Raw genomic sequence first — 25,741 nt, 5'->3', positions numbered from 1 at the left:
GTAATGTCAACATCAGAGAACACAACAACAGTTATAGTCCATGAAGCCATAAATGAAGAATACGAATACATACAATATAACAAACAACTTCGCCTCATTCGTTCGGTCAAAGATGACATGTACCAAATGCAAAGTATAATGAATGCTCTTCGTTCTACAAAGCAAGCATATCATTGGTTTGAAAACCAACAGGCAAAAGAACTTTTAGAAGAATTTCCTCATATGATTGCTTCCCTCGGAAAACCGAGGGAAGAGATTCCGTACGAAAATCGCAAGAATTTGGCTCCTGGTTTGAAAGGTTATTATGTTCATAGACTTTTAGTAAATGCTGTAGCAATGTGGGCTTCACCTCGTTATGCTTGTTATATTTTCATGATGTTAGATGAACTATATAAAGCAGAACGTGGAGAGATGGAAAAAAAACTTCAAGCAAAAGATGAAGTCATTGAATCCAAAGACAAAAGCATACAGAAAAGAATACCACGTTCAGTACCAAAAGGAAAGGAAAAGAACTATAAGTATATGATTTACGCTGAAGAGTTGGAGAAAGAAGAAGATAGAGATATGGTTATGTTGCATTTAGTGAGAAGAAACAACAAGAGCTTTTATGACTTAGCTAAGATATATAAATCTGACAGAAACTGGTTCTATCGTGAAAACTTACCGATTTCAATGACACCGAATGAGCAAATAAAGGAAATTGTCAAAAATACTCTTCCCCAAACACACTATGACATCAAAGGTTGCACAATACTTACATTCAAAGAAGACTTAACATTACTGAAAGAAAAGATAACAGAATATTTCGACAACTTCAAAGAGGAAGAATGAAAACTTACCGATTTCAATGAAAAACATTAACTTTTTGACGAAGTGAAGATTTGCACTTTGTCAAAATTTAATGAAAAACATTAACGTAAACATTAACGATAAAATTTATTTCCTGGACTGTTGTCAAAATGTCATGTTGTCATCATTTTTAAAAGAAGTTAATTAACCTGGTAGCACATGGTGACGTGGTGACACTTTCAGTTATTCAAAAATATATTTTTGCTTAAATGACGTCAGGGTCAATTTCTTCAACCATTTCACTTCCTTCGTCAATGTCAATAGAAGCTTCTTCAACCTTTGGTAAGAATTTCTGTATAACATCTTTGTTCGTTATTGTCTTCAGAGATGAAGGATAATATTTCACATTTGTTTCACCCTTCTTATATTCTTTCTGTTCGGAAAGATTCATAGCAATACTGAAGAAGTCAATGTTAGAGTTCTTTATGACAGTATAATGAGTATCTTTGACATTCACGAAGAAACTCTTTTGTTTCAAAACTACTGCTAACTCTTGTGAAGTATAACGTTTGCGGTCAATGACAATAGCTAATGGTCTGACATACTGACCGAACTTAGATTCTTTCACAAACTTCTTGTTAAAGATAACATTGACGTTTGAAGCACCATTGAACTCATTCTTGATGGCATTAGCGAGAGCATTGTATGAAAAGAACTTGCAATCTTGCATGTGTTTCATTAAAATAAAAATATTAAATTATTTTGAAAAATAACTTAAAAAAATCTAAGCTAATTTTTTCAAAAAATATTTTTTTATTTCCTACTAAAGATGTATCGGAAGTTGTCTAAGTTAGAACACTCGGAAATAAAACAACTTCTTAAAGAAGCTAATATAGATGTTGCAAAACATTACGCGACAAACAAAAAAGCACTCGCTGACATCCTCAATGACTACAATGGTGCAATAAGTTATGATAGAATTCATGAGTTCATAAAGCCGCAACGCGGCGAGGACGAAGTCCATGCAAGAGCATTTCCTTTAAATGACGTTGCTATTGACTTATATCATAGACGTTCAGTACCTCATGAAGTAAGGTGTGAAATGTATGACATAACAAATGCAAACGTTGGTCATACTCGTAAAGCTCTTTCGCATGATGTTCGTCAAGAGATGTTTGACATAACAAATGCAAACGTTGGTGAAACACGAAAGAGAGACGACACACTGAAACAACAGAGAAGAGAGATGTTTAAAAGTGCTATAGAACAAGTTCGCAAAGCTAACGATGTCATTCGTCCCATTGACGACAAACCAAAAGAAGGTGAGAGATGGTTAAAGAAAGATGAAGAGAATAGGAAGAGAAATGTGAAATCAGGCAATAGACTCATTGACTTTAACATCGAAGCTTTAGATGAACCAAACAGAGACTACTTACACAAACATTTCGGTAAGGTTTTCATGAGACTCTTAGAGAAGATTAAAATAAACTCCCAACAAAGATGGATGGTATGTTATAAACTTGGTGGAAAGTATGAATGTTCTACGTTAAACCTCAATAATATTGGAACATTACTACATCAGCTCTTGAAGGAGAACTTTATATCAGAGATAGAAGCAAATGCTGCAGGTATTGTTGAAATGCACTATGACTTCTTCTTGACAAACATAAAGAATCTTACCGAAATAAAGATGTATGATTTAACAGAATATGAAGGCTTAACGATGTCAGATGTAAAGAAAGGAAAGCCAAAAAAGAGACCATATAGAGATGAAAGCACACTGACGAATGACCAGAAAGCCATTTTGGAAGCTCTTAAGCAAACAGGAAACCCAGCACTTATAGAAAGCTTTTGGAAAGATAACAGTGAAAAGAAGTTTTATAAGAAGAGAAGCGGTCAGTTCTGGAAGTATCTTTGCACATTACCTATAAATCTTGAGCGCTACCAAATCTTCAATGAACTGAACAAAAGAACTGCAACACTTATGACAGAGGACAATTGTTTCGTTTATGCTTGCATTCAGGCTGGAGTAAATGAAGAAACTATTGACCACATGAGAGAAGTCATTCGTGTTAGAGACTTTCCTCAAAGTAAAGTACAAGAAATTTCTGACGCAACAGGTATAGCATTTAATGTTACCATTGGTTACTTCAATGACTCAAGACATAATGAAATAAAGAGATACATACCAAAAGAATGTAAAACTGTTCGAACTATTGACTTACTTCTTGTTGAAGACCACTACATGCTAAATGAAAGACTTCCAATGACAACATATTTCATTCGCAACTATATAGAAATTCTCAAAGCTTGTGGTGGAATGAACACTGAGAAACAGATGAAGATTTATACAAAGAGAGAAGATAAATATGTAGTTCGCATGGATAGAACAACACCGCTATGGGATGTTATGAAAACATTGTGGGAGTGCAAATATTTCGAACCTATTTCTTATGGAGAACTTTTCACATATACGACTGACTTATATAAACAGAACCTTGCACCATTTAAAGATTTGACATATGCTCCAAAGTATTGTGTACAACTGAAGAAGAAAGCAGAGTCAAAAGAAGTAAATAAAAATAAGTGCAAGTTCATTCCTGAGCACGTTTTCTTTGCTGACTTTGAGTGCAGTACCGATGGCTTTCATAAAGCTTTTAACATCTGTTATGACAGTGAAGATGGTTCAGTGAGTGAAAGCATTTGGGGTCAGAACTGTGCAACAGAATTTTTGGAGCGACTTCCTGACAAGAGTTTAATATATTTTCATAACCTCAGTTATGATATAAACTTCATCTTAAGACACATGACAGAAGTGAAAGGAACTCCCATCATTAAAGGTTCACGAACATGCAAATAACTGGCTTATATAAAGGAAGGGCAATTATTATAAAAGACTCTTACAGTGTTATAAATAAGAAGCTTAAACTATTTCCTGCTATTGTTTAACTTACAAACAGGACCGAAAGAAGTATTTCCATATAACTACTACAGCAGTACTTGTTAGCAAATGACAACAGAACTGTGTCATTTCTGAAGCATGTAAGTTTATCCGGGATGCAGATACATTCATGAAAAACATAGATTCCATCAAAGGTTGCAGAATAGATGAAAACCACTTCGACTTAGAAAAATATAGCACATTTTATTGCAAACAAGATGTAAGAATTTTAAGAGAAGGTTTTGTTAAGTTCCGCAATGACATATTGAAAGAATTTGATTTAAACGTTTATGACTACGTTAGTATTTGTTCAATTGCTAACAAATTATTTGAGAACAGAGTATACTTCCCGAATGGAAATCTTTATGACCTCTCAAATAAACCAAGAGAATTTATTTCGAGATGCATTCAAGGTGGAAGATGTATGCTGTCAGATAACATTAAACAAAAGAGCGAAAAGAAACTCATTGCTGACTTCGACGCTGTTTCATTATATCCCTCAGCTATCGCGAGACTTTATACTTTAGAAGGAATTCCAAAAGTATTGAAGGATGAGATGTTAAGCACAGAGTATCTCATGAGACATTTATTCAACGACGACCAAAAGGAACCCATTGGTGAAAAGTTTATGTCTGGCTTCTTTGTTCTCATTAAGATAACAGAGATTGGTATACATAGACACTTTCCTTTAATAGTTTGTGACCCTGAACTAAATCCAGAACTTAACGTTCCCAGGAGTTCAAACACTTGCTGTTTAATGTATGTTGACCATATAACATTACAAGACCTCATAAAATATCAAGGTGTCAAATGTGAAGTGTTGCAAGGATACTATTACGATGGAAACAGAGATATTAGAATAAGAGATGAAGTAAAGAAGTTGTTTGAGTTAAGGTTAAAGTATAAGAAAGAAGGAAATCCTTTGCAAGAAAATATAAAGCTCATTCTGAACAGTATTTATGGCAAAACGATTCTATCTCCTATTGAGTCAAAAATAACCATAGTAGATGACAAAGATGCTATAAGATATGCCATCAGAAACTACAACCATATAGTGAAGTTCGAAGGTTTGGATGGTTCAGATAAAACTATTTTCAAGCTAACGAAAAGCATTTGCAGACACTTTAACTTCTGTCCACTTGGTGTTAACATTCTGTCTATGTCGAAGAGAATAATGTGTGAAGTATTCTGTACTGCTGAGGACTTAGGAATGGACATCTTTTATAGCGATACGGACAGTATGCATCTCTACAATGAAGATATCCCTCGTTTAGCTGAAGAGTTTGAGAAGAGATACGGTAGAGAACTTATTGGTAAAACATTAGGTCAGTTCCATTCTGACTTCGCAGAAATAACACCTGGAAAACAAAGTTTAGCATACAAGTCAATATTTTGTGGAAAGAAGACTTACATAGACTTACTCACGAATGATTTAAATGAAGTTGCATTTCACTGCAGAATGAAAGGCGTGAAGCAAGATGTTATTGCTTTAACCGCTAATGAAATGTTTCCTGACTCTGTTCAGTGTTTCTATGATGAAGATAAAGGTTTAATGGTTCCGCAAGGAAAATTTGACAAAGACTCTGAGTTCAGTGTTATGAAGTTATATAAAGCACTTTATGACGGTCAAGAGATTGCATTCGACTTATGTAAGTCTTCTAGTCCTTGCTTTGCTGAAAAGTTTAACTTCTCAATAACGACTAAAACAAGCTTTATTCGTAAGTTGAAGTTCTGAGGTCATTTATTTTTGTCAGCAGTGAGGTCATTCATGATAAAAATAAGCCGCTAGCGGCAAGGGCGAAGCCCATGTGGTCATTTACAATACTGCGATGGTAGAGTTTAAGAGTTGTGCTTCAATGTAGAGACAGTCCTTCCCATCTGGAGGTAAGAACACTGGGCAGTTATGGTCATGAGTGGAGAACATGTCTATCCAAAACTCACGATTGAAGCCAGTTAATTTATAGTATTTAGGATTTGGTAATGGTGAATTTCTTGTATGACCAATGAACTCATTTTCAACTCCCTTACTTAAGTTTGAATATAATATAGCTTGCTTTCTATCCCAAATGCCAGGTGTTACAATCTTTGAAAATTCATTTTTCCTCGGAAGCATTGCATCATAATTGAAAACATTCTTGAAGTCTTCATTGGGTTCAGAGATTTGAAACCTTATACGTAATGGATTTTCTTTCTCTTTAGCTACTTCATTGAATGGTGAATATATAACAAACTGACAGTCATGTGTTTCATCTTCATTTTCATTAAATTCATAATGAAAGTCTATAAGTTGTGGCTGACTTCCTTCTTCTTTCAGTTGTGCAAGAAACTCACGTAAAGGCTGTAAAGTTTGTACTTCAATGTTGAACTTTTTCTCGAACATCTCATTAAATGAAATCATACATTGCAACAATGTTGTATCGTCTTTAAAGTATTTGTATATGTGAATGTTTTGGGCGCTTAAAGACTGTTCGTCATTTTCTATCTCGACTTGAAGTATAAAGTCAACCTTTCTGAAAGCACGTGTTATATACATAGATGTTATGCCAATGTACTTCTCTTCATTTATGTTCACAATCCAGTCTGTTGGAAACTTAAACGTTACTCTGTTCCCCTTTATTTTGACGTCAGGGTTTTCACTACTGAATGCAACAGATAAAGGTATTTGTCTATACATTTAATTCGGATAAAAATAAACCATTTACTCTTTCTTCACTTCAGCTTCTTTAGCTTTTTGTTCTTCCTTTGCTTTTGCTTCTTCTCTAGCTTTCTTCGCCAGCAAACGTGGGTTCTTTTGTCTTCCAGCAGCTAATGCAGCAAGTTGTTTTTCACTTAACTTTCTCTTTGGTTTCTCTGGCTTTTGTTCTTGTTTTTGTTCCTTCAGTTCGGATAAAATTTTCTCACGAATTTCTTTCTTCAATGCTTCAACATCTATGACCCCTTGGGTCTTGTCCATATGACTTGTCTGAGTCATTTGACTGCGGATAAAAATCTAACTTAAAACTTTAACCGATGTAAAATGAGCTTGTCAAAATCAGAGCGAGAGTCTATTATATTAAATGACGCAAGAGGAATACAACATCCTTTCTATTACGTAAGTCAGAGTAAAGATGGTAAAATATACGTAAGAAAAAGAAAGGTTCCATTAGCGAATGCAGAGAGCGACAACATTAAGGTGCATGGCACCGAGGGTGAAGCCCATATAAAACCTTCTGTTCAAACTGAGCCACCAAAAGAACCAGAAGAAAAGAAGCCAGATGTACTTTCAATAACGAACCAAGAGCTTATTGCAAAGTTCGTGAATTTCATTGAAAAACAAACCGAGTCAAAGAACCCTGACCCACCAGTGAAAGAAGTTGAGAGAAAAGAGAATGTACAGTTCATTGAAAATGTCAAGAAACAACTTCCACCACGAATGCCAAGAAGAAGAGTGAGAATAATGAAGTAAATAGATATTTTTATCTGAAGTAAATACATGCAGAACGAACAGCTAAACGAATTTACTCCAGCAGAGCATATTCATCAGATTCGCTCATATTTCGATATCATAGACAATGCAGTTCAAATTGGTGACACTAATAGAAAATATTCTGACGCAAAGATTCCATCACAACCTGGAACTGCTAAAGATAACACATGGGTAACATTCAATCTCTCACCTCCTGGTGAAAATATGTTGGACCTTTACAATACATTCATTACGTATAAAATGGAAGGTCAATTTATTGTAGATAAAGAAATTGGTTCAGGTTCCAATAAAACAAACCCACCAGGATTTTGGATTGGTTTCGATGACGCTTTCTATGCAGTTGCTGGATATCAAATCCTTGCAAATGGTCGTATCGTATATTCTCAAGACAACGCAAGAGAAGAAGCATATATAACTTCAAACTCACAAACTACCGAACAAATAAAGAAAGTAGATGTTTTCTCAAAGACTCGACATGAAGATGTATGGAGTCATTCGGGAACATGCAGAACAGGACAAATTGTTAGTGGTCCAATTACAGCAGGAAAATCATTTGATTTTAAGCTTCGTTTAAGAATTCCTGTTAGAAGATTCCTTCCATTAGAAGCTATTCGATTTATTCCAGCTTTTGCAGGAAACATTCAGCTTAAAGTAAAGTTCAGTAGCGACGCCTTACAATGCACATCTATATCTGTAAATGATATCATTGCTTTCAATCCAACTCTTAAAGTTGCATTTGCTTCAGATTCAAATCCACCGACAAATAAATTTGTTCCATGGAATGAACCATTCACTATGATAACGAAGTCAGTAGAAGCTAGTGGAACAGTTACTATTACAACTGTAACCCAGCAACTATTTCGAACAAAGATGGATTTTAATGAATGTTTCATTCATCCAAAGTCATTCTCTTTAGACCCTAACATTTATACAGAACTTGTAGAACATTATACAAACGAGGCTTTATGTTTTCCTGTTAAAGTTATGGATTGGATTCCTATGGACGGTTCATTCTCAAAGAATACAGATAGTTCAAGTGCAACATTTACAGCAGCTTATACGCCTATTAATGTTAAAAGTATTTGGGCACTATTTAGAAAGAAAGACAACTATTATGTTAATTTTGAGAACCCTAAGTTTAAATATCTTCAGCTTTCCATGGGAGCTTATGGAAATATGCCTGCAGAACCCGAAAAATCATATGGACCTGTATTTTATGAAATGGTTGCGAACGCCTGCAATACAAACAATGATATGATTGGATTTAATGAAGATGTTATGAGGTCATTGGTGGATGATGGTAGTGTGGAACATAAATGGGATAGCTATGACAACACACATTTCTTATGTGGTTTTCCAACTGAAGTGGACTTTTGCTTCCAGCAAGGTCAAACATCTACTGCTCCAATAACATACAAATTGTCTGTTAAAGGACCTATTGAACTAGCAACTGAAAACGTACCAAAGCCACTTATTGGATTTATGAGGGATTGTTGCTTTGCAATACAAGTAAGACAGTCAGGCATACCAATAATAAGACTTGACGACTATAACTTAGCAACTGACGACAGTGAGGAATAAAGGATGAACGTTTATTTTTAAAGCTTATAAATGAGTTCTTCATCAAGCTCTCGTGAACCTTCACCATCTATGAAACAAACTTTACCAAACGATTATGGAGCACCTATTGAATATTTCTTACGAGCTGCACAATGGCAAAGAGCAGTCTCACCAAGGTTAGGTGTTCCACCAGCTCCTGTCAAAAATAGCATTTGGTCAAGTCCTTATATAAAATATGGTCTCCCACTAGGTTTGCTAGCTACAGCAGGAGCAGTTATGATGTTGAAAAGAAATAAAGCAAATGTTGTAAATAATACTGAAGTAGCTGAAGTTAAACAAACTCCAACACCTTCGCCAAAACCAACGTCAAAACCAACACCTTCACAAACAACACCTTCAATGACTCCTGAACCTATGGAAGTACAAACTCCTGTTCAAAAGTCAACTCCTAAACCGACTCCAACATTTAAACCAGAACCTACTCCTCAAATAAATCGTAAAACTCCTGCGTTTCCTTACTGAAAAATAACGTTATTTTTATTTAATATTAAAATTTTTATTTGATTGAAATGACAAATAAAGTCACTGAAGCAATGAAACAAAAGTTTTTGGTAGAATACATTAAATCAGGAACTATTCCAGAAGGTTTTTACATTCATACTATGAAGGATGGTAGAGTTCAGTTTAGAAAGATAAAGCAACCATTAGATAGAGAAGGAATTTTGAGAAAGATTAAACTTCATGAGGACAACATTGCTGAACTTAAGAAGAAGTTAGAAGAGTTGGAGAAAGGAAGAGAGTTATAAAGCAATGAATTCAACAGGGTGAAAAAAGAGGTGAGATCTCACCACTTCACCTAAATTTATTTTTGTGCTATGTTTTCATACGTGTGAGGGTGGTGATATCATTTATTTTTTATTTTATTTTTATTTTATTTTTATTTTATTTTTATTTTATTTTTATATAAATGACGAAAACTATTGAGATAACAAACTACAACGGTCATGAGTTCAAGAATTTGTTCTTCGTTCCTCGTGAAAATACATTCTATCAGATACGAGGGAGAAAGGGTAAAGTTAGTTTGAGCGTTTATGAAGGAATGAAGAATGGAAAGTTTATACAAGCATACGATACAAACGGTAAACGTGTTTCATTAGCTTTGTCAAAACTTACTAACATTTATTTTGACAGTGATTTTGACTCTGACGATTGGAGCGACAGCAGCGATACTGAAGAATATGAACTATTGTGTGAAGCACAGCAATGGGAGGAGTTGCAATACTTTTGTAAGTGAGAACATTAGTGGGAATGTTAGTGAGAACGTTTATTTTTACATTAGTGAAGTCGTTTGTGAAAACATTAGTGAGGTGAAGTGGTTGGTGGCTGTGTAAATATTTAAGGTTAAGTTAGTGTTGTCGTTTGTGTTGTAAAATATACGTTAACGGTTTCGTAAAGTGTCAAAACAGCTAAGTGATGTATGGAGGCGCGCAGTGCCTCTGTACACGACTTAGGTATACTAACTTAAAGAAGCAATTAGTGACGTTGCTGAATCAATAACGCCAAAAGCTGCCCCAATAAGAGAAGTTTTAAATAAAGGAGAAAAAGTTTATCAAAGACTACAACCGATACTAAGATAAAAATAATTTTAAGCCGCTAAGCAGCGAGATGATCCATAGGTTCTCATATTTATTTTTCCACTATCTACCTCCTATTTTATTAAGTATTCCTTCAGCTATTCCACCAATTGCGTTACCTGCTTGTGCTCCCATCGCCGGATTACCTGCTTTAGTACCTAATACTCCACCTATGATAGTTCCTGCCGTTTTCGCTACTGGTGCCAAAAAGTTTGCAATGGGTTTAATAATCTTTTTATGAACCCAACCCGCAGCTTTCTTAATTCCATCCCATAATTTTTTAAAGAATCCTGCCGCCATTTCTGATTTAATATTAATTAAAAAAATATATTTCATCACTTATATTCTAATTTTTATTTAATGATAAATGAAACCGATTTTAAAAATAAATGAAACAGAGGAGGAAGAAATAAATAAAAGTGAAAATGTTCAACAAAAAATAAACATTGTTAAACCAATTACTGAAATAAAAATTTTTTCATCTGTTGAAGAATTTAATGACTATTATGCTAATAATAAAAAATTATTTGAAGAATTGACAACATGTAAATTGAATAAAATGTTTAAAGTTGATGGATTCAAAATTTCAAAAATAAAAGGAGTGGTTAGTTTGAAATCTATTCCTCAATCAAGAATCACCTCATTAATGAAAATAGATGATTTAACAAAAAGAATAGAAGAGATTGAAGAAAGAATGAATCAAATAATTGATTTCATAAATTCAAATAATCATTAGTTTCTTAAAGTTCAATGTTGAACTCATCAAATTTCTTTTTCCTCAGTTTTAATCATTAATCTACAAAGAACTTTAGTGAGGTGGTTTTGTTGTTTAAACCATTTATCCGGAATTAATTCCCAAATTTTTGAATTTTCGATTAATTTACCATCAAATGCAAAAACAATAGGTTTAATATTAACCTGGGTGAGAATTGATTCGCTCATTTCTTACGAATTAAAAAAATAAATGCCTTCCTCCTTTCGTACCTATGTTGTCAAAATGTCATGTTGTCATCATTTTTAAGAGAAGTTAATTAACCTGGTGACATGGTGACGTAGTGACACCATCAGTTATTCAAAAATGTAAGACATGAATTTTTAAAGTTTATTTTTTAAAAATTTTTTATTTCATATTTCATTATGGTAGTGAATCTTTCATTCATGAAAATAATTATTTCTAATTTCTTTTACTCTCTCATACATACTAGATTTAAAGAATTCAGAACATTTCCCATAATCTCCTAAATGTTTTCTTATCTTATTGGTTTTCCATTCATTATATGAAACTGTATAAACTTTATCTTTATCTTTACACCTTTCATCACTTCCAATATATTTATATCTCAGTTTTGATTTATTGGTTTCATATTCATTTAATAATTCACAGTCTTCCTTTTTAAATAAATGTTTTATGTATTCAGGATTAACAATTCTATAATATTGCTTCCCTTTAAATCTTTGAATATAAACAGGAACACCATCCTCTAAAATTCGATAATCTATTTTATCTGGTTTTACTTGTTGGGTCATTTATGTAAGAATAAAAAAATAAATTATTTTAAAAATAACTTTAATTTTTTAATGGTTTATAAATAAATATATTTTAATGCATCGTCTATATATAGATGTAACAAAAAAAGTCACTAAACCCATCATATCCTACTACTATTGTTTTAGTATTCGCAAATGCAATTTTTGTATGAAAATTACAATTGTGGCATTAATCTCAGTAATTTTATTTAAATTACAACGTTCAAATTAAACCAAACAAAACAAAATAAACAATTTGTTAAAAATTATGATGGCTCAGCGGTCCAAACATCTTAGATTTGCATTGCATTCATCTCATTCAAAAAGTCTCTTTGAAATGTTCCTTTTCAGAGATTTTTTCTCATTTCTCAAGTTTTGGACTTGGTCATGAAGGATGAAATCCCTGAGAAACTCTAAATACTCCAGATTCTTCTGAGGATTTGAGAAACTACAACGAAGATTTCAAAATAATAAAATACAAAAACAAACTACTTTTTATTTCCAAATAGTACAAAAATATTCAAACAAACAAAAATATAAAATGATCCAAACCGAACCCAATTGATAACGAGTCAAAATTACTTCAGGCATAAAGCCTATATATAAGTTAAAAAGTATTGAATGCTACTTAAATCCGTTTCTTGTTGTTGACATTGATTCGCTTGTTAATAGACTATTTTCATTTGAATCCTTTTCGAGCAATGATAGCTCCATTAAAAGATATTGCGGAAAGCTACGAGTAAAGTATGCTCCATCAATCATCTCATGAACGGCATCAGGATTATAAAGTTGTTGACATTTGAAGCAATATAATTTAACGTTTGATTTATTTGGCTTATCATTAAGTCCTATTGGAAGAAGATGAGTTCCATTGCAAGAAAGTCGAGGGCATAATCCGAAAACGCCTTCTCTGAATTTTTTGATCATCTGAAAAAGGCCTTCTTCAGAGAAAATAAATCGGGCATGAATTAAACCATAAAGATGTTCAGTTTCCTTCTCGATTTCATCTTCACTATCCGAATCGAATGAATCACTTGAATCAGTCCCTCCTAATAGTTGCTTATATGCGAGTTTTCCATGACATTCGCTTGATTCGAGACCGTATAAATTGAATCCATCGTTCAAATATGCTTCTGGTATCTGACAAAACCATTCGGAACCGGGTTGGCAAAGGAAATTGTCAATCCAGCTGAGTCCATCCTTATCAGATCCATCAGAACTATCTGTATCTGATATAAATGTGTGTTTGTTTGATTTGTTTGAGTCACTAATTAATTGCCGCGATATCGTCATTGAAAAAATAAATAATTTATCATGTCACTTCAGCTTATGATTTAATAATGTTGTATTATACACTATAATTTACAACATTCTTGGTTGTTTATTGTGGCAAATTTTTGAAAGTGATTGGTTGATATTGAGAATATTGAAGAATAATATTAATATTTAGATTAGATATAGAAACTCAAAATTTTAAAAAGATTTATTCATATTTTTTAAACGAAATTTTAATGAAGCAGAGTAGAGATGAATCTGAAAGGCGAACAAAATCTACTCGAAGCGAAACAAATGTCCGCATTTCTATTAAGCAAAATAGCCCATTTGTGACGGAATCAATAAATACAAAAATATATCAAGACGCGCCAAACGAAAATGACGTTTACAACATAATAATTCATCATAAGCGAACACATCAAAACGAAATTGAACAAATTGATCAAGAGAAACCAGAATTTAATTTCCAATCTACCAAATCTGAGCAAAATAATACAAATTTAACTTCAAAATACAAAACTAAACACCAAAAACAAGACAATTCTTTAACAACAAGCAATTCGAATTCCGATGCACGTTTAAAAATTCTTCCTACTGATTTTCAAAATTTATTAGATTCACTTGCCTCAAATATATTAGAAACATACGATCCAGATATAATCGATGATGCACGTACAACTTCATATTTTTTGATAAATAGTCAAACAATAAATAAAAAACCACAAAACTTTGATTATTGGGCTAAGAAATGGAAAAATTCTATTAGTCCAGACTACATACACAGCTTGTCTCAAATGAAGAAAGTTTTCGGCGATCAAAAACTTGCAATTTTTGATTTATTAAACTCTTTATCATCATCTAACTTACATATTGTCTCCACAATCAAACCAAATACAATTAGAAAGACAATTGTTCATATTAAAGAGCCAATTCCTGACATGATTTTAGTTCAGGAATTAAAGAAACTTCTTTTAGGCGATGAAAGCAAAATCTTACTAACAAATGATGATGGCAAGATTACATGCGAAAAATATACAATTCCTCATCAAAATTCCTCATTAAATTATGTTTCAAGAATAATTAAGATAGTTAACCAAATCAGAACATCAAACGAATCATTTACAGGTAGTATCGGACGAAATATGCTCGATGTCATTGAAAAAGAGTTTAAACCAATAGTTGAACAAATTGAAAATATTGATACAAACAAAACATCATTACTTTCATTAGAAACACAACTTACAGGTACCATATTTGAGAAACTTCAAGCTCTTGCTATCATTTGCTATGCAATTTCTTCAAAATTCCGTCCTTCTCTTTTAAATACAATTTCTTATTGTCAAAAACACGGAAGTCCGCAAATTCTATCATTTGGATCACAATTGATAGATGCAGGCATTGAAAGTCTACTTGTTTACATCAGAGATTGGACAGTTTTCGGAGTTTTGAAAGATCCAGAAAATGAATTTTTTGTAACTAAACATTCCGGGAAATTAAGTTCACAGGATTGGTGGTCGAACAAATATACACGTGTCCAAGAGAAAATTCCTGTTTTTCTCAACGAAAACAGCATAATTAGAAAGATTTTAAATGCCGGACGCGCAAGGAACTTTGTTATCAAGTACAAAGATAGTTGCATGAAGTATGTAGACAATTTCGGGTCGACAGCACCATTTGCCATTAATTTTACTTCACAAAAATCAAAAGAAGAAATTAATAACGAATGGGTTGGTCCTCCTTTTGAATTATCGATGGTTCCTTTATTCTATAAAGATGCTGTTAACTCAATGCGTTACATGACATTAGATATTGTCTGGATTCCAGGTCATTTACGAACTCTTGTTGATTTTATTCTTTTTGGTCGCGGAGATTTCGCAAAAGCTTTGTTCACAAACTTTGATGAAGCAGAAGATGGAGATGCAGCTGCTTTATTCGTCCACGCAATGAAGGATTCAACTCCAATGGCAACAACTTACATAAATCCAATTACAAGGGAGCCATTGCATGACAGAGTTGATCTCAAAGAGAAATGGACACAACAGCCAACAGTTGATGAAGTTAAATTGGTTTATTTGACAAATGCGCCAATTGATATCTTCTTAACTCAAGAAGTATTGCGTAGATATTACTCTGTGAGTGATTTCATCTGGAAACTTAAAGTTTCTGAGTTTAGATTAGGCAACGATTGGCATAATTCAAGAAAACTTGAATTATTAGAATTAATTGGATTCGAACATTCAACTTATCGCTTGATGAACGCAACAAGACAATTTATGCTTGCAACAGTAACAAGTTTAGTCGAATATTTATGCACAGACATAATTATGTGCAATTTCACAAAAATGACTACGAAAATGAAAAGTTCAGAAGATTTTGATGATATGCTGAAGTTACATACAGATTATCTTGATTATATCTGCGAAAATAGCTTCCAAACACAGAAACATTTTAATATATTGAAAATTGTAAATTCAATTGTTGAATATGTTTCAATTTTCCATGATTTAATGGCTGAAATAGAAGGAAGCTACCAAGCAGTTATCAAATACTCTCAAAAGAAGAAAAGATGGACAAAGAAAGATCATCCTTTCATACAGAAACAGCAAGAATCATTTGCTGATATCAGTAATCGTCTTTCGAAGCTTTATGAAGACTTTGTTGCTCTTTTAAGAAAGTTTTACATCTTAATTCAAGATGAAAAAGTTCAAGAGATGCAATTCTTAGAAATGAGATTGAGAAGAATCTGTATCAATATCCTTTAAGCTTTTTACATAATTTTGTTTATTAATTAAATGTTCTTTTTGTTTATTGAAATTTTTCCTTTATCTATTGTTCTTAGGAATGCTTTTAAATCTACATAGAAAATAAAGCAAGAATGATCTTATGAAATCATATATTTCTCCTTATACAAATGATTCGATATGATTAAATATTCTTTTTCTACTTATGCATTAGCATTAAAGCTTACAATTCTATAGTATGACAGAAATTATAATTAAAGGCAAAGAATATTAAGACAAATATATAAAACAGATACTCAAATTAGAATGATCTTATAAAACTTTGTAAATCGACTCTATGGAATAACACAAAAATTAATAAAATATTGAGCTGTTAAGTAGATTCTAAAGTTAGCGTATCAATAAAAAAATAATGTAAATACAAATCTAATCTTTAAATTTCTATAGAAAAGAAATCAAGAATTAACACTATGCATGGAATGTATATACATATACAAACATTGAAGCTTCAAATGCGTTGATATTTGTAAAATGTGAATTACTTAGCAACATCCTTTCTTCGGCTCCTGTGGAGGTGCATCTAATGCTACAGCATTCATTACGGGAGCAATATTTGCAGTATCTGCAGCAGCTTGTAGCAAATTTTCAAATCCCGTTTTTGCAGCAGCCGAAGTGTAAAATATCTCTTCGATATTGAATTTTTCTTTGAATAAATTTGCATCAGCTTTAAATTCAGAAATCTTCTGTTCATCGTATAAATCTAATTTTGTAAGAATTAAAAACAATTTGCAAGTTGGAACTTCTTCTAAAACACTTTTGATCCAAGCAGGAACGGATTCTTTAAATTCAGGATTACCTGGATCATAACAAACACAAGCAACGTCTGCATCTCTGTAAAACAAAAGATTAACTGCTGAATATCTTTCCTGGCCAGCAGTATCCCATACTTGAAGCGTAATCATTCGACCAGATTTCTGTGTTATGTCTACAACGTTAAATGCTGGTGCAACAGTTGGAACAGGTTGTGGATTGAAATCTTGATGGAAAAGAGCGCCTATTAAACATGTTTTACCTACTGAGCTACTTCCTACAAATATAACTTTAACTGTTGGTGTTGAGCTCGTAGTCATTTTTTACTATCGAAACCGTAATTCATCGTCACTAAAAAATTTTTTTAATGGCGGAATAATTTTTGGATATCAGTAGAGATTGTCACTTTTTGAAAAAACAATTTTTCTATGCAATCACGTGAAACTGGCTATAAAGCATTATTTAAGGATCAAACAACACCAAAAGATAAAGTATCTCATATCGAACTTGAACTATGGCTCGAAAGAAATCTTCGAGAAAGAGCAAGAAATTCAAAACGAGGTAGTGAAGAAAGAATCAAGATTTTTGTCGAAATGTTAGAAAAAATTGCGGCATCAGATCCAGTTTTCGGTTGTTTTATAGATAGAGCCTTAATTGATATTACTGCAGAAAAAGAAACTGCTCCTACAGAAGTTCAAGCGTTGCAAAGGCTTATAGTGCAAGAACAGAGACTAGATCAACTAAAAACAGAAACTCAAGAAATAGAAAAAGAAAATGAACAGTTGAAAAGGCAATTAAACGAAATAAATCATCATATAGAAAGACGTCAGCAAGAAGTTACAGACTTAGAAGCTACAATGCGTCAGAGATCTGATTTGTTTGAAAAACAAAGACAATTAAATGATCAACTAAACAAATTATTCAAAGTATTTGACGACCCGCTTATTGTTCATGAAGAGAAAGTAGAAACAGATGCACCACAAATTATATCTCTTCGAAGTCATAATGAATCTCTTAGAGAAAAAGTTTTATCTATTCAAAAATGTATTGCCATTGCAGAAGAAGAGATTCAAACAATCAAATCTCTCAAATAAAATATGTTTGTTTTCATGTCTATTAAAAAAATTTTTTTTTGTTATTATCAAATAAAAAGTTTAATAAAACACAAATATATATAAGTTAAGCTTTTCTGCGTTTCACTGAATCTTGTTTTGATGGGAATGAATCCTTTGGAATAGTAATGTAAGTTGTAACATATTCTGAAGCTTCCTCCGGCCAATGGAGCAACAAAATAAAAGAAAATGCAATGGCAGTGTAAATAAATAACAATAATCCGCATATAGAGATTCTTTTCTGATTGGTAGATTTGAAATACGCGTAAACTAAGGTTGGGATCAATGTATAAGCTATATGAACTATCGATACTTTATGTTCTGGTGCTTGCTTCTTGATTCTATCAGGAATAATCGTTAATGAGAAAACAATTACCAAAATTGTAAAAATACCGAGCCAATTCTCCAAGAAATTTTGTATTTCTCCATATCCTATCTTAAATGTTTGAGGGAGAAGTAATACAACAATCAGAAAAATCGCTAATGCAAATAATTTTTCAATAAATTGAGGTTCGCTATCAGCATTATGAACAGAAAGGTCCCATGCTGAAATAACCATGTATGAAATCAATGTTATCACTGAAACAAATTCGAAACTAGAAATTAAAGTTTGGAATCCTCGAATGTTCATGAAATAGCAAATTTCTGGGATCGGTAAGAAGCAAAAAGCAAAAACATATGATAATCTATGTGTTAATGCTTGTATGTAAGTCGGTTCGCTCTCAAGTTTATCAACTTTTCTGATGAATTTAAAGAGCATAAGAGTAATGATTATGCAAATGACAGATTTGAGTAGTAAGTGGAAGAAAATGAATGATGAATTCTCCAGTTGCCAGGTGTATTCTAAAGCTTGAATTGGCTGATCTTTTGAAATGAAGTTAATATATCCGCCAATTTCATCAACACTGAACTTTCCTGTTGAAAATACTTGTGAATACTTATTGTTAAATAGTTTAAGAGGAAGGTTTTCGATCGTAAATTCACGAATGACTAAATTGTTCTTTTTCAGCTTCACAAAGCCTGTAACAATGATTCCCATTGCTCTGAATTTGTTGTTTGACTTAACTAAAAAGGTAAGTGAGCGATGATAAAATTTCAAATTTTTCATTGAAAGTTGAATACTGACTTCTTTTGTGTTGCTTTGTGTCTCTATCTTGTGTTCAAGATTTAAATTGGGTGACGGAGATATCCAAATAAAAAGTAACGAAATGATACAGCAAGCAGCGAATAAGATGACTGAATATATAAAACTCCTGGTATCCATCTGCTCAAATGCTTCAAGAGCCAAGTCGGTGTCTCCAATGTTATCCATTTGATCGCTTGAATCCGATTTTCCCATTTTTACTCGGATGTTGTATTTTTTGACATTTCATTTTTCGAATCTTTTATGTTGCGATTAGAAGCATGAACATGAACAAACTCCCTTATACAAAATTAAATTCCGATATATAAATACCAAAATATGCCATTTTCATAGAAATTCTTCAAATTGATATCATAATGATTCATCAGCAAAATGAAATCATAAACCCTTAAAGGTGTTGTGCATAAATGCTTATTAAATGATATATAACAAAAAAATCATTCTAATATTCACTAACTAATCTCGAAATTACCGATCCAATATATATGTCTGTCATTAGTTTCTCTGTTACTAAAACAAAAAAAGATAGTTTTTACAAAAATGGTGTAATCTATGAGATTTATAGAATTTAATTCATCAATATGATAATATAGATAGAGGAGTCTATATTTATACAATTTAAAATGTAATACATCATTGTTTGTGGCACGTTTAGGAAAAAATAAAAATCAACTAAATGAGACCTTCTAGCAGCAATTTATCTAATATGAATAATGATATAGTAAAAAATCCTGTGTGTAACGAAGAAGAAGACTTTTCGTATCAAAAGATACTAGAAAAGGCTAATTTCGATAATGCAATTGAAATTAGCAGTAAAATTAACGAAGTTATAGATCAAAATCAATCGTTATATGCACAGATCAGACAGATCTCACAAGATAATATAGAATTGAAAAATAAATTAAATATCGAGATTTCAAAAAACAATGAATTGAAACAATCAAATAAAAAATTAAATGAAAATATGATTTTCCAGCTTCATAATAAAGAAGAAACTTATAAAAAAGAAATTAATAAAATAAAGAAGAAATTCAATTTAGAAATGCAGAAATTATCACAAGATTTCAATAAAGCAATAAAAGAAAACCAAAATTTGAACACACAAATTAAAGAATTTATTGCAAAGGAACATCGAAATTTAGAAGCTATTTCGTTTTATTTTGATCATGAAATCACCTCATTTGATGATTTAATAGATTCAATCAGTAAGTTTTTCAAGCAAGACACCATTATTAAATCACCCAAAAATAAACCCGTTCAACAAAATGAAAAACTAAAACAATCGGCCAAGGATGATGAAATGAAACGCAAATATAAACTTCTAAGCTCAAAGTTAAAAGAAAAAGAGAGTGAAATCAAACAACTTCAAATGAAATTCGATGTTCAAAAAAATAATGTCAAAGATTTTGAAGTTAACTCGGCGAAAATATTGTCTCTGACAAGGAAATTAGAAAGCACTGAAGAAGATAAGAAATTGCAAGAAGAGGATTATCAACATCAAATTAAACTTCTAAACCTTAAAATCGAGAATTTGAAAACCGAAATTTTGAGACTTAAAAATAATTCAAATTCAACTCAAATAAATTTAGTCCAGACACCAATAAAGCAAGAAATCTTAAATAATTTCTCTCCTAAAAAAGATGAATTGAAACAGAACGATGATTCCACATATGAGGAACTGAATGCTAGAGTCAAAGAATTGTCTTCAGAACTCGAGAACGTTAACAAAGAACGTCAAAAATTAATTGAAAAAATCCAAATAACAGAAAATGAATTCGAAAATTATAAAATTAATACATTGAAGCAAGAAAATGATTTGAAGTCATTATCTGCCATCCATGAAGAGACTCTTAATGAATTAGAAAGTCTAAGAGATGCTCTTCATTCTCTTAACATCAAAAAGCAAAAGAAAGGTGTTAAAGCAATTAGAAAGATTGAAGAAGAAGCCAATAGCAAACTTGAAAAGGCTCAAACTATAGCAGATAACTACAAGCAGCAGATTAATGAGTACCAAATTACAATTACTCAATTAAACGAGAAAATCAATTTACTTAATTTAAGGAATACAGAAGTAGTAAAGGAAAATGATAATCTCAGTAAAAAATTAATGGAATATCAAGAAAAACTTGATGCAGAAGTTGCTAAAAGTGCTGACATCGTTTCAAAACAAGATAAGGAGGCAATTCCGATCTCATCCTGGTGTTTTAACGGATTCGATAAAAAGCTTTCTAATAAAATTGAATTCATTGGAAGGAATGAAAATCTGCAAACATCTTCCAAAATTCAAACTGCTTTCAATACAATTGCAAAGTTTTACAACAAGAGAATTAAAATATTAAATGATGAATCGTCCGCACTGAATCAACAGTTAGAATTTGTTAAAGACCGATTTTCTAAGTTTATTGTTGATTTGTCAATTGTAGTAATTGGAAAATCAACATCATTAGATGAAATTTTATCAAATAATGGGCAATACTTAATTAATCAAGTAAATTCCTTAAAGATTGATCATGATACTCTTTCTCGGCAAGTAAAAGAATTGTCAATCAAATTATTTAAGGTTAATAAATTGTTTGGCAAAGAAAGCCCAAAGAAATTCAAACAGCGCACAGAAAAATTAATAAATGAGATGCATACTAAAATTGATAGATTAGAAAGGAAATATAAGAAATACAAATCATCATTTTGCTCACTTAAATCATCTAAAGAAAATGATGACATCGAAATGAAGGCAAATCTTGAAAAGCTCACAGCAGAAAATAATCAATTCAAATCAGATCTTCAAGATCTAACAAAGACAAATTCAGAATTAAAATCACAAAATCAAGAACTCAATTCAAATCTCAGAAATGCAGAACATAAACTTGATGAAGAAAGCACAAAGCATAAACAAGAAGTTGCTGAATTAAATAATCAGCATGAAGCAGACAAAAGCAAACATATGAAGGATATGTCTGCGGAAATCAAAAGAGTTACAGAGCAATTGAAACAATCAAGCAATAATTGTGATGACAGTAAAGCGCAGATAAGCCGAATGAAAAATGTAATTGCTGCTCAAAAAGCTACAATTGAGCAAATTTCGGCAGATCGAGAATATCAAAAGAAAGTCAATGAAATTACTTTGAACTCTCAAGAAAAGAAATTCCAAGTTGAGAAAAAGCAAATTACTGAGTCTTACGAATCAACAATCAAAAATCTGAAAGACCAAATAAGTCAGCTTAACAGGGATATCATAAAACTTTCTTCAAAAGAATGAATCTTATAATTGTCTATATATTTGAATAAAAATCATTGTTTGTTGTTAACTATTTTCTATTATATAGTTTTAAAAAGCTTAATGAAAGCTGAATTTCTTTTTTACTCAATTATTGATTCAATCTTGTAGACATGGAGAATGGGATTCAATTAATTTATTGTTTTATTCATTGAAAAAGGAGATAAATTTCCTTCATCAGTACAAAATTGTACAATAAACTATCCGAAAAAAAAATTCAATATGAAATCAATGTTTTGTCACTTTTCTCGAATTTTTAGCGAAATGTTTTTATTCTTTTGTGTAGCAACTAGACAAACTGCCAAACTATGCTATGATGGTAACACTAATCAATGTCCTTCGGATTACCAGACATTTAATGAGAACAATTTCGCAAATTTGCAATCATTATTCGACGAATCCGAAACAGAAGCAACAATTCACTTATGTAAATCCATACCAGATTTTATGAAAAATCCATTATACATTGGAAGAAACATGGAGTTAACTTTTTCAAAATGCGAAACATTATCAGAGAATCCAAATATGTCAATTAGCATAGGTAGTGCAAATAGCCAAAGTACTATGAATTTCGATGATATTAAAGTTAATTTCAACGTTTCAGACTCAAGTTTTGAAGACAATTATTCTTTATTTTTCACAAATTCATATATCTACAAAAATGATGCACTTAATTTATCCAGATCATATTGTGACACAGATACATATTCATTCCCTTCCGTTTCTCAAATCAATTTCAAAAATATTAGTCTTTATGGCCCAGTCAACAAAATATATTTTGATACAAATAGTTCAATGAATGCAACATACATTTATCATGGTTCAGAAGTATTAGTTTATAAACCAAGTGAAAGTCAAAATCTATCCATATGTTCCGACCAAGTAATCACAATGGATGGTGTCCAGGATATTAAAATACCGTATACTATTTTAATCAGTGGCGCTTCGGGATTCTATTTTGGACCAGGTTTGAATTTATCTTTTACACTATATCTTAATTTTAGTTACAATAAAGTAATTACTGATTTTCCAGAATATGCTAATCTCTCTTCTAGTACTGATAACTCAATAACTTTGGAATTTGTAAACTATACAAACAAAGATAACGAATATCTGATTAATACCACCAATGTCTACTATGGTTCTACATTAAATATCACATCAACTTTTCATTTATATGTTGCGAATGTAAACTTATTTGATAGCTCAAAAATAAACCTGTTCAAAATTGAAAATAATACAATTACTCAAATCAAAACAGAAATTAAAGGGATAGTATTAAGAAATGGAGAATACACTCTTAAAAATTATATAATTCACGAATATGCCACATCATATGGTCAAACTAACATAACCTTAATTAATACAATCATGTATTCGAGCATAATTGCTGCCCTTAATTATGTAGATTACACAAAAATTATTTCAGAAGATAAAATATCAACTCCCCCTGCATATCAATTTTATCCTTATAATATGCCAGAAGATGCTTCACAATATGTTGGCAAGAAATACCCATATTTCTGCACCAAAGATATGAGTTGTTCTCAGTTTGATATATTGAATACTCGTTTTATTTTAATTTCACCACTTATGAACGAATTTGCTGTTGGTAAAGGTCTCAATTTCACGTGTGATGTGATTGATGGATATACATGTTTCGAATACCAACTTACATCTAATAGATATACTTCAGCTGTAATTGGCCTTAAAGAATATAAGACTACAAGTGGAAATATAGCAGTACTCATTGTTATGGCATTATTATCGCTGATTTCCATCGGCGTTATAGTTTTTTACGGATTCAAAAAATGATGTTTCTCCCTAAACCAAAATGAATTTATCTTTTTGTATAGAAATTTTGGAATTCTGATTTTTGTTGTTTTAGAATTTCCACTCCATAAATAAATAATAATATAGGGTGTCCAAAGGTGTGTTTAGCACAAACCTGAATACTGCGAATAGAAATAAACAAGTTACATATATATAAAGTTTATTTAAATATAATCACCATTGGATTCAATCACGCGTTCGCAGCGATCGATCCAGGCTTGAAAGACACGCTTTAAATCATCATGAGAAAATTGCTCAAATTGCTCTCTTACAAAATTTTCAAGATCATCTGGACTCGCGAATTCGCGTCCTTCAGCTCTCTTTTTTAGCGTGCCGAATAAATAAAAGTCAGAGGGTGCAATATCAGGTGAATAAATTGGGTTTGGAACAACTTTGACATTGTTTTCCACCAAGTAATTCATTACCTTATGACTTTTGTGAACTCTTGAATTATCAAAATGAATTGCAAACTTTTGTTTTTGTTGTTTGGATTTCTCAAACTCATCAGAATTGATAATTTGAGTAAGAACATTGTCAATTAGATACTGAGCATTCATCGTATTAGGTTTTTGAAGAATATCAATTGCGATGATGCCATTCACGCCCCAAAAAACCGACAACATAATCATTGGTGTGTTAATTTTTTTCTTCGGGAATGTTTGCGGATTTTCATCCTTCGGGATCCACATGATTTTGGCTTCTGTTGCATATTGAAACCAAGACTCGCCCTGTTACTAAAAAGCGAAACTTCTTGGATTGATACGCACCCAATATAGAGAGGAGCTCTTTCGAAGATTGGACTCTAGATTTTTTTTGAACTGAATTAAGGTTGTGCGGAACCCAACGTGTATACGCTAGTTTGTAGTTTAAATAATTGTGCAGATAATAACTGACTGTTGTACGTGGTATCTTTGTCATCTCCTCTATCCTTCTGAGTGATGCTCTTGGGTCTTCATCTAGCGCTTGAAGAATTGCTTTGATTTTTCTTTGATCCGGCGATTTTTGTCAATTTTTATGATGGGCGCCTTTTTGTTCATGAAGTGATACATCCTAACATGATACGTTACAGTGGAATAGCTAGGAGCATCCATACCGAAGCATTTTACCAATGTCTCGTAGATTTTTTTACAGTCTTTGCATTTTTTTGCAAGAGCGAGGATGTTTTCTTTATGATTCATTAAAAAAATGAAAAAAATCCCGCCAAAATTTCCCGCGAAACCGCCTCTTGTCTCAAAATTCATTTTATATCCCGGCATGGCGCCAAAATACAACATACTCATCATATACATATATTCATATTTTTTATTATATATTTATAATCAGCATATATCTCCTTTAATAGTCTCATATAGAGCGCTGTGCTAAACGCACCTTTGGACACCCTATATATTTCAATTAATTCATTTTTTCATAAATACCCATCGATAAAAAAAATCCGAAATAAAGTCAATAATATTCAGTATAATTGAAATTTTTTTTCACCTTCGGAATTAAATAACAGATTGTTTATGCATTTATGGACAATATTTTTTCTGAGCCATATGATATCTGACATAGTTTTGACATATCTGTTTGAGAAAACAATAAATATTTTTTATTTTATCAATTTTCCAAAACGCATGGCAATCTAAGTTG

General features: G+C 31.9%; 15 protein-coding genes and 2 pseudogenes across 17 annotated transcripts, besides 2 other annotated features; 10 read left to right on the top strand and 7 right to left on the bottom strand.

Annotated features, from left to right (window-relative positions):
- Window positions 1-10,278: part of a mobile genetic element that runs on past the window's edge.
- On the top strand, window positions 4-734 carry TVAGG3_0848010 (KilA, N-terminal/APSES-type HTH, DNA-binding family; the record flags this gene model as incomplete). Its single annotated transcript, XM_051249128.1, has 1 exon — window positions 4-734. A coding segment is annotated over one exon (731 nt), but the record flags the coding sequence as incomplete, so codon positions are not given.
- Window positions 1,055-1,528, bottom strand: TVAGG3_0848000 (uncharacterized protein; the record flags this gene model as incomplete). Its single annotated transcript, XM_051249127.1, has 1 exon — window positions 1,055-1,528. The coding sequence occupies one exon, from the start codon at window positions 1,526-1,528 to the stop codon at window positions 1,055-1,057; it is 474 nt and encodes a 157-aa protein (XP_051084602.1).
- TVAGG3_0847990 lies at window positions 1,619-5,465 on the top strand (annotated as a pseudogene). The gene has a single exon. A coding segment is annotated over exon 1 (3,847 nt).
- On the bottom strand, window positions 5,547-6,404 carry TVAGG3_0847980 (uncharacterized protein; the record flags this gene model as incomplete). Its single annotated transcript, XM_001293745.2, has 1 exon — window positions 5,547-6,404. One exon carries the CDS (start codon window positions 6,402-6,404, stop codon window positions 5,547-5,549), a length of 858 nt encoding a protein of 285 aa, XP_001293746.2.
- TVAGG3_0847970 (uncharacterized protein) lies at window positions 6,429-6,683 on the bottom strand (the record flags this gene model as incomplete). Its single annotated transcript, XM_001325143.2, has 1 exon — window positions 6,429-6,683. The coding sequence occupies one exon, from the start codon at window positions 6,681-6,683 to the stop codon at window positions 6,429-6,431; it is 255 nt and encodes an 84-aa protein (XP_001325178.1).
- TVAGG3_0847960 (uncharacterized protein) lies at window positions 6,747-7,175 on the top strand (the record flags this gene model as incomplete). The annotated part of the gene is made up of 1 exon (XM_001318172.2): window positions 6,747-7,175. The coding sequence occupies one exon, from the start codon at window positions 6,747-6,749 to the stop codon at window positions 7,173-7,175; it is 429 nt and encodes a 142-aa protein (XP_001318207.2).
- On the top strand, window positions 7,203-8,777 carry TVAGG3_0847950 (uncharacterized protein; the record flags this gene model as incomplete). Its single annotated transcript, XM_051249126.1, has 1 exon — window positions 7,203-8,777. The coding sequence occupies one exon, from the start codon at window positions 7,203-7,205 to the stop codon at window positions 8,775-8,777; it is 1,575 nt and encodes a 524-aa protein (XP_051084601.1).
- TVAGG3_0847940 (uncharacterized protein) lies at window positions 8,808-9,278 on the top strand (the record flags this gene model as incomplete). The annotated part of the gene is made up of 1 exon (XM_001325141.1): window positions 8,808-9,278. The coding sequence occupies one exon, from the start codon at window positions 8,808-8,810 to the stop codon at window positions 9,276-9,278; it is 471 nt and encodes a 156-aa protein (XP_001325176.1).
- TVAGG3_0847930 (uncharacterized protein) lies at window positions 9,326-9,562 on the top strand (the record flags this gene model as incomplete). The annotated part of the gene is made up of 1 exon (XM_001325140.1): window positions 9,326-9,562. One exon carries the CDS (start codon window positions 9,326-9,328, stop codon window positions 9,560-9,562), a length of 237 nt encoding a protein of 78 aa, XP_001325175.1.
- Window positions 10,279-12,006: 1,728 nt separating the features above from the next.
- TVAGG3_0847910 (protein kinase regulator protein) lies at window positions 12,007-13,283 on the bottom strand (the record flags this gene model as incomplete). Its single annotated transcript, XM_001325138.1, has 1 exon — window positions 12,542-13,210. The coding sequence occupies one exon, from the start codon at window positions 13,208-13,210 to the stop codon at window positions 12,542-12,544; it is 669 nt and encodes a 222-aa protein (XP_001325173.1).
- A 132-nt stretch (window positions 13,284-13,415) lies between these two features.
- Window positions 13,416-16,265, top strand: TVAGG3_0847900 (microtubule nucleation by interphase microtubule organizing center; the record flags this gene model as incomplete). Its single annotated transcript, XM_001325137.1, has 1 exon — window positions 13,429-15,954. The coding sequence occupies one exon, from the start codon at window positions 13,429-13,431 to the stop codon at window positions 15,952-15,954; it is 2,526 nt and encodes an 841-aa protein (XP_001325172.1).
- Window positions 16,266-16,348: 83 nt separating this feature from the next.
- TVAGG3_0847890 (GTPase protein) lies at window positions 16,349-17,124 on the bottom strand (the record flags this gene model as incomplete). The annotated part of the gene is made up of 1 exon (XM_001325136.1): window positions 16,476-17,063. The coding sequence occupies one exon, from the start codon at window positions 17,061-17,063 to the stop codon at window positions 16,476-16,478; it is 588 nt and encodes a 195-aa protein (XP_001325171.1).
- Window positions 17,125-17,171: 47 nt separating this feature from the next.
- TVAGG3_0847880 (uncharacterized protein) lies at window positions 17,172-17,837 on the top strand (the record flags this gene model as incomplete). Its single annotated transcript, XM_001325135.1, has 1 exon — window positions 17,172-17,837. The coding sequence occupies one exon, from the start codon at window positions 17,172-17,174 to the stop codon at window positions 17,835-17,837; it is 666 nt and encodes a 221-aa protein (XP_001325170.1).
- A 49-nt stretch (window positions 17,838-17,886) lies between these two features.
- On the bottom strand, window positions 17,887-19,216 carry TVAGG3_0847870 (uncharacterized protein; the record flags this gene model as incomplete). The annotated part of the gene is made up of 1 exon (XM_001325134.1): window positions 17,923-19,167. The coding sequence occupies one exon, from the start codon at window positions 19,165-19,167 to the stop codon at window positions 17,923-17,925; it is 1,245 nt and encodes a 414-aa protein (XP_001325169.1).
- Window positions 19,217-19,705: 489 nt separating this feature from the next.
- On the top strand, window positions 19,706-22,255 carry TVAGG3_0847860 (biological adhesion protein; the record flags this gene model as incomplete). The annotated part of the gene is made up of 1 exon (XM_001325133.1): window positions 19,706-22,255. The coding sequence occupies one exon, from the start codon at window positions 19,706-19,708 to the stop codon at window positions 22,253-22,255; it is 2,550 nt and encodes an 849-aa protein (XP_001325168.1).
- Window positions 22,256-22,532: 277 nt separating this feature from the next.
- TVAGG3_0847850 (uncharacterized protein) lies at window positions 22,533-24,168 on the top strand (the record flags this gene model as incomplete). Its single annotated transcript, XM_001325132.1, has 1 exon — window positions 22,538-24,088. One exon carries the CDS (start codon window positions 22,538-22,540, stop codon window positions 24,086-24,088), a length of 1,551 nt encoding a protein of 516 aa, XP_001325167.1.
- A 22-nt stretch (window positions 24,169-24,190) lies between these two features.
- Window positions 24,191-25,491: a mobile genetic element.
- On the bottom strand, window positions 24,271-25,395 carry TVAGG3_0847840 (annotated as a pseudogene). The gene has a single exon. A coding segment is annotated over exon 1 (1,125 nt).
- Window positions 25,492-25,741: the final 250 nt, after the last annotated feature.

The sequence above is a fragment of the Trichomonas vaginalis genome, chromosome VI (genome assembly GCF_026262505.1).
Source record: "Trichomonas vaginalis G3 chromosome VI, whole genome shotgun sequence".
In the NCBI taxonomy this organism is placed as follows: Eukaryota; Parabasalia; order Trichomonadida; family Trichomonadidae; genus Trichomonas; species Trichomonas vaginalis.
This window is presented reverse-complemented; position numbering and strand designations above follow the sequence as displayed.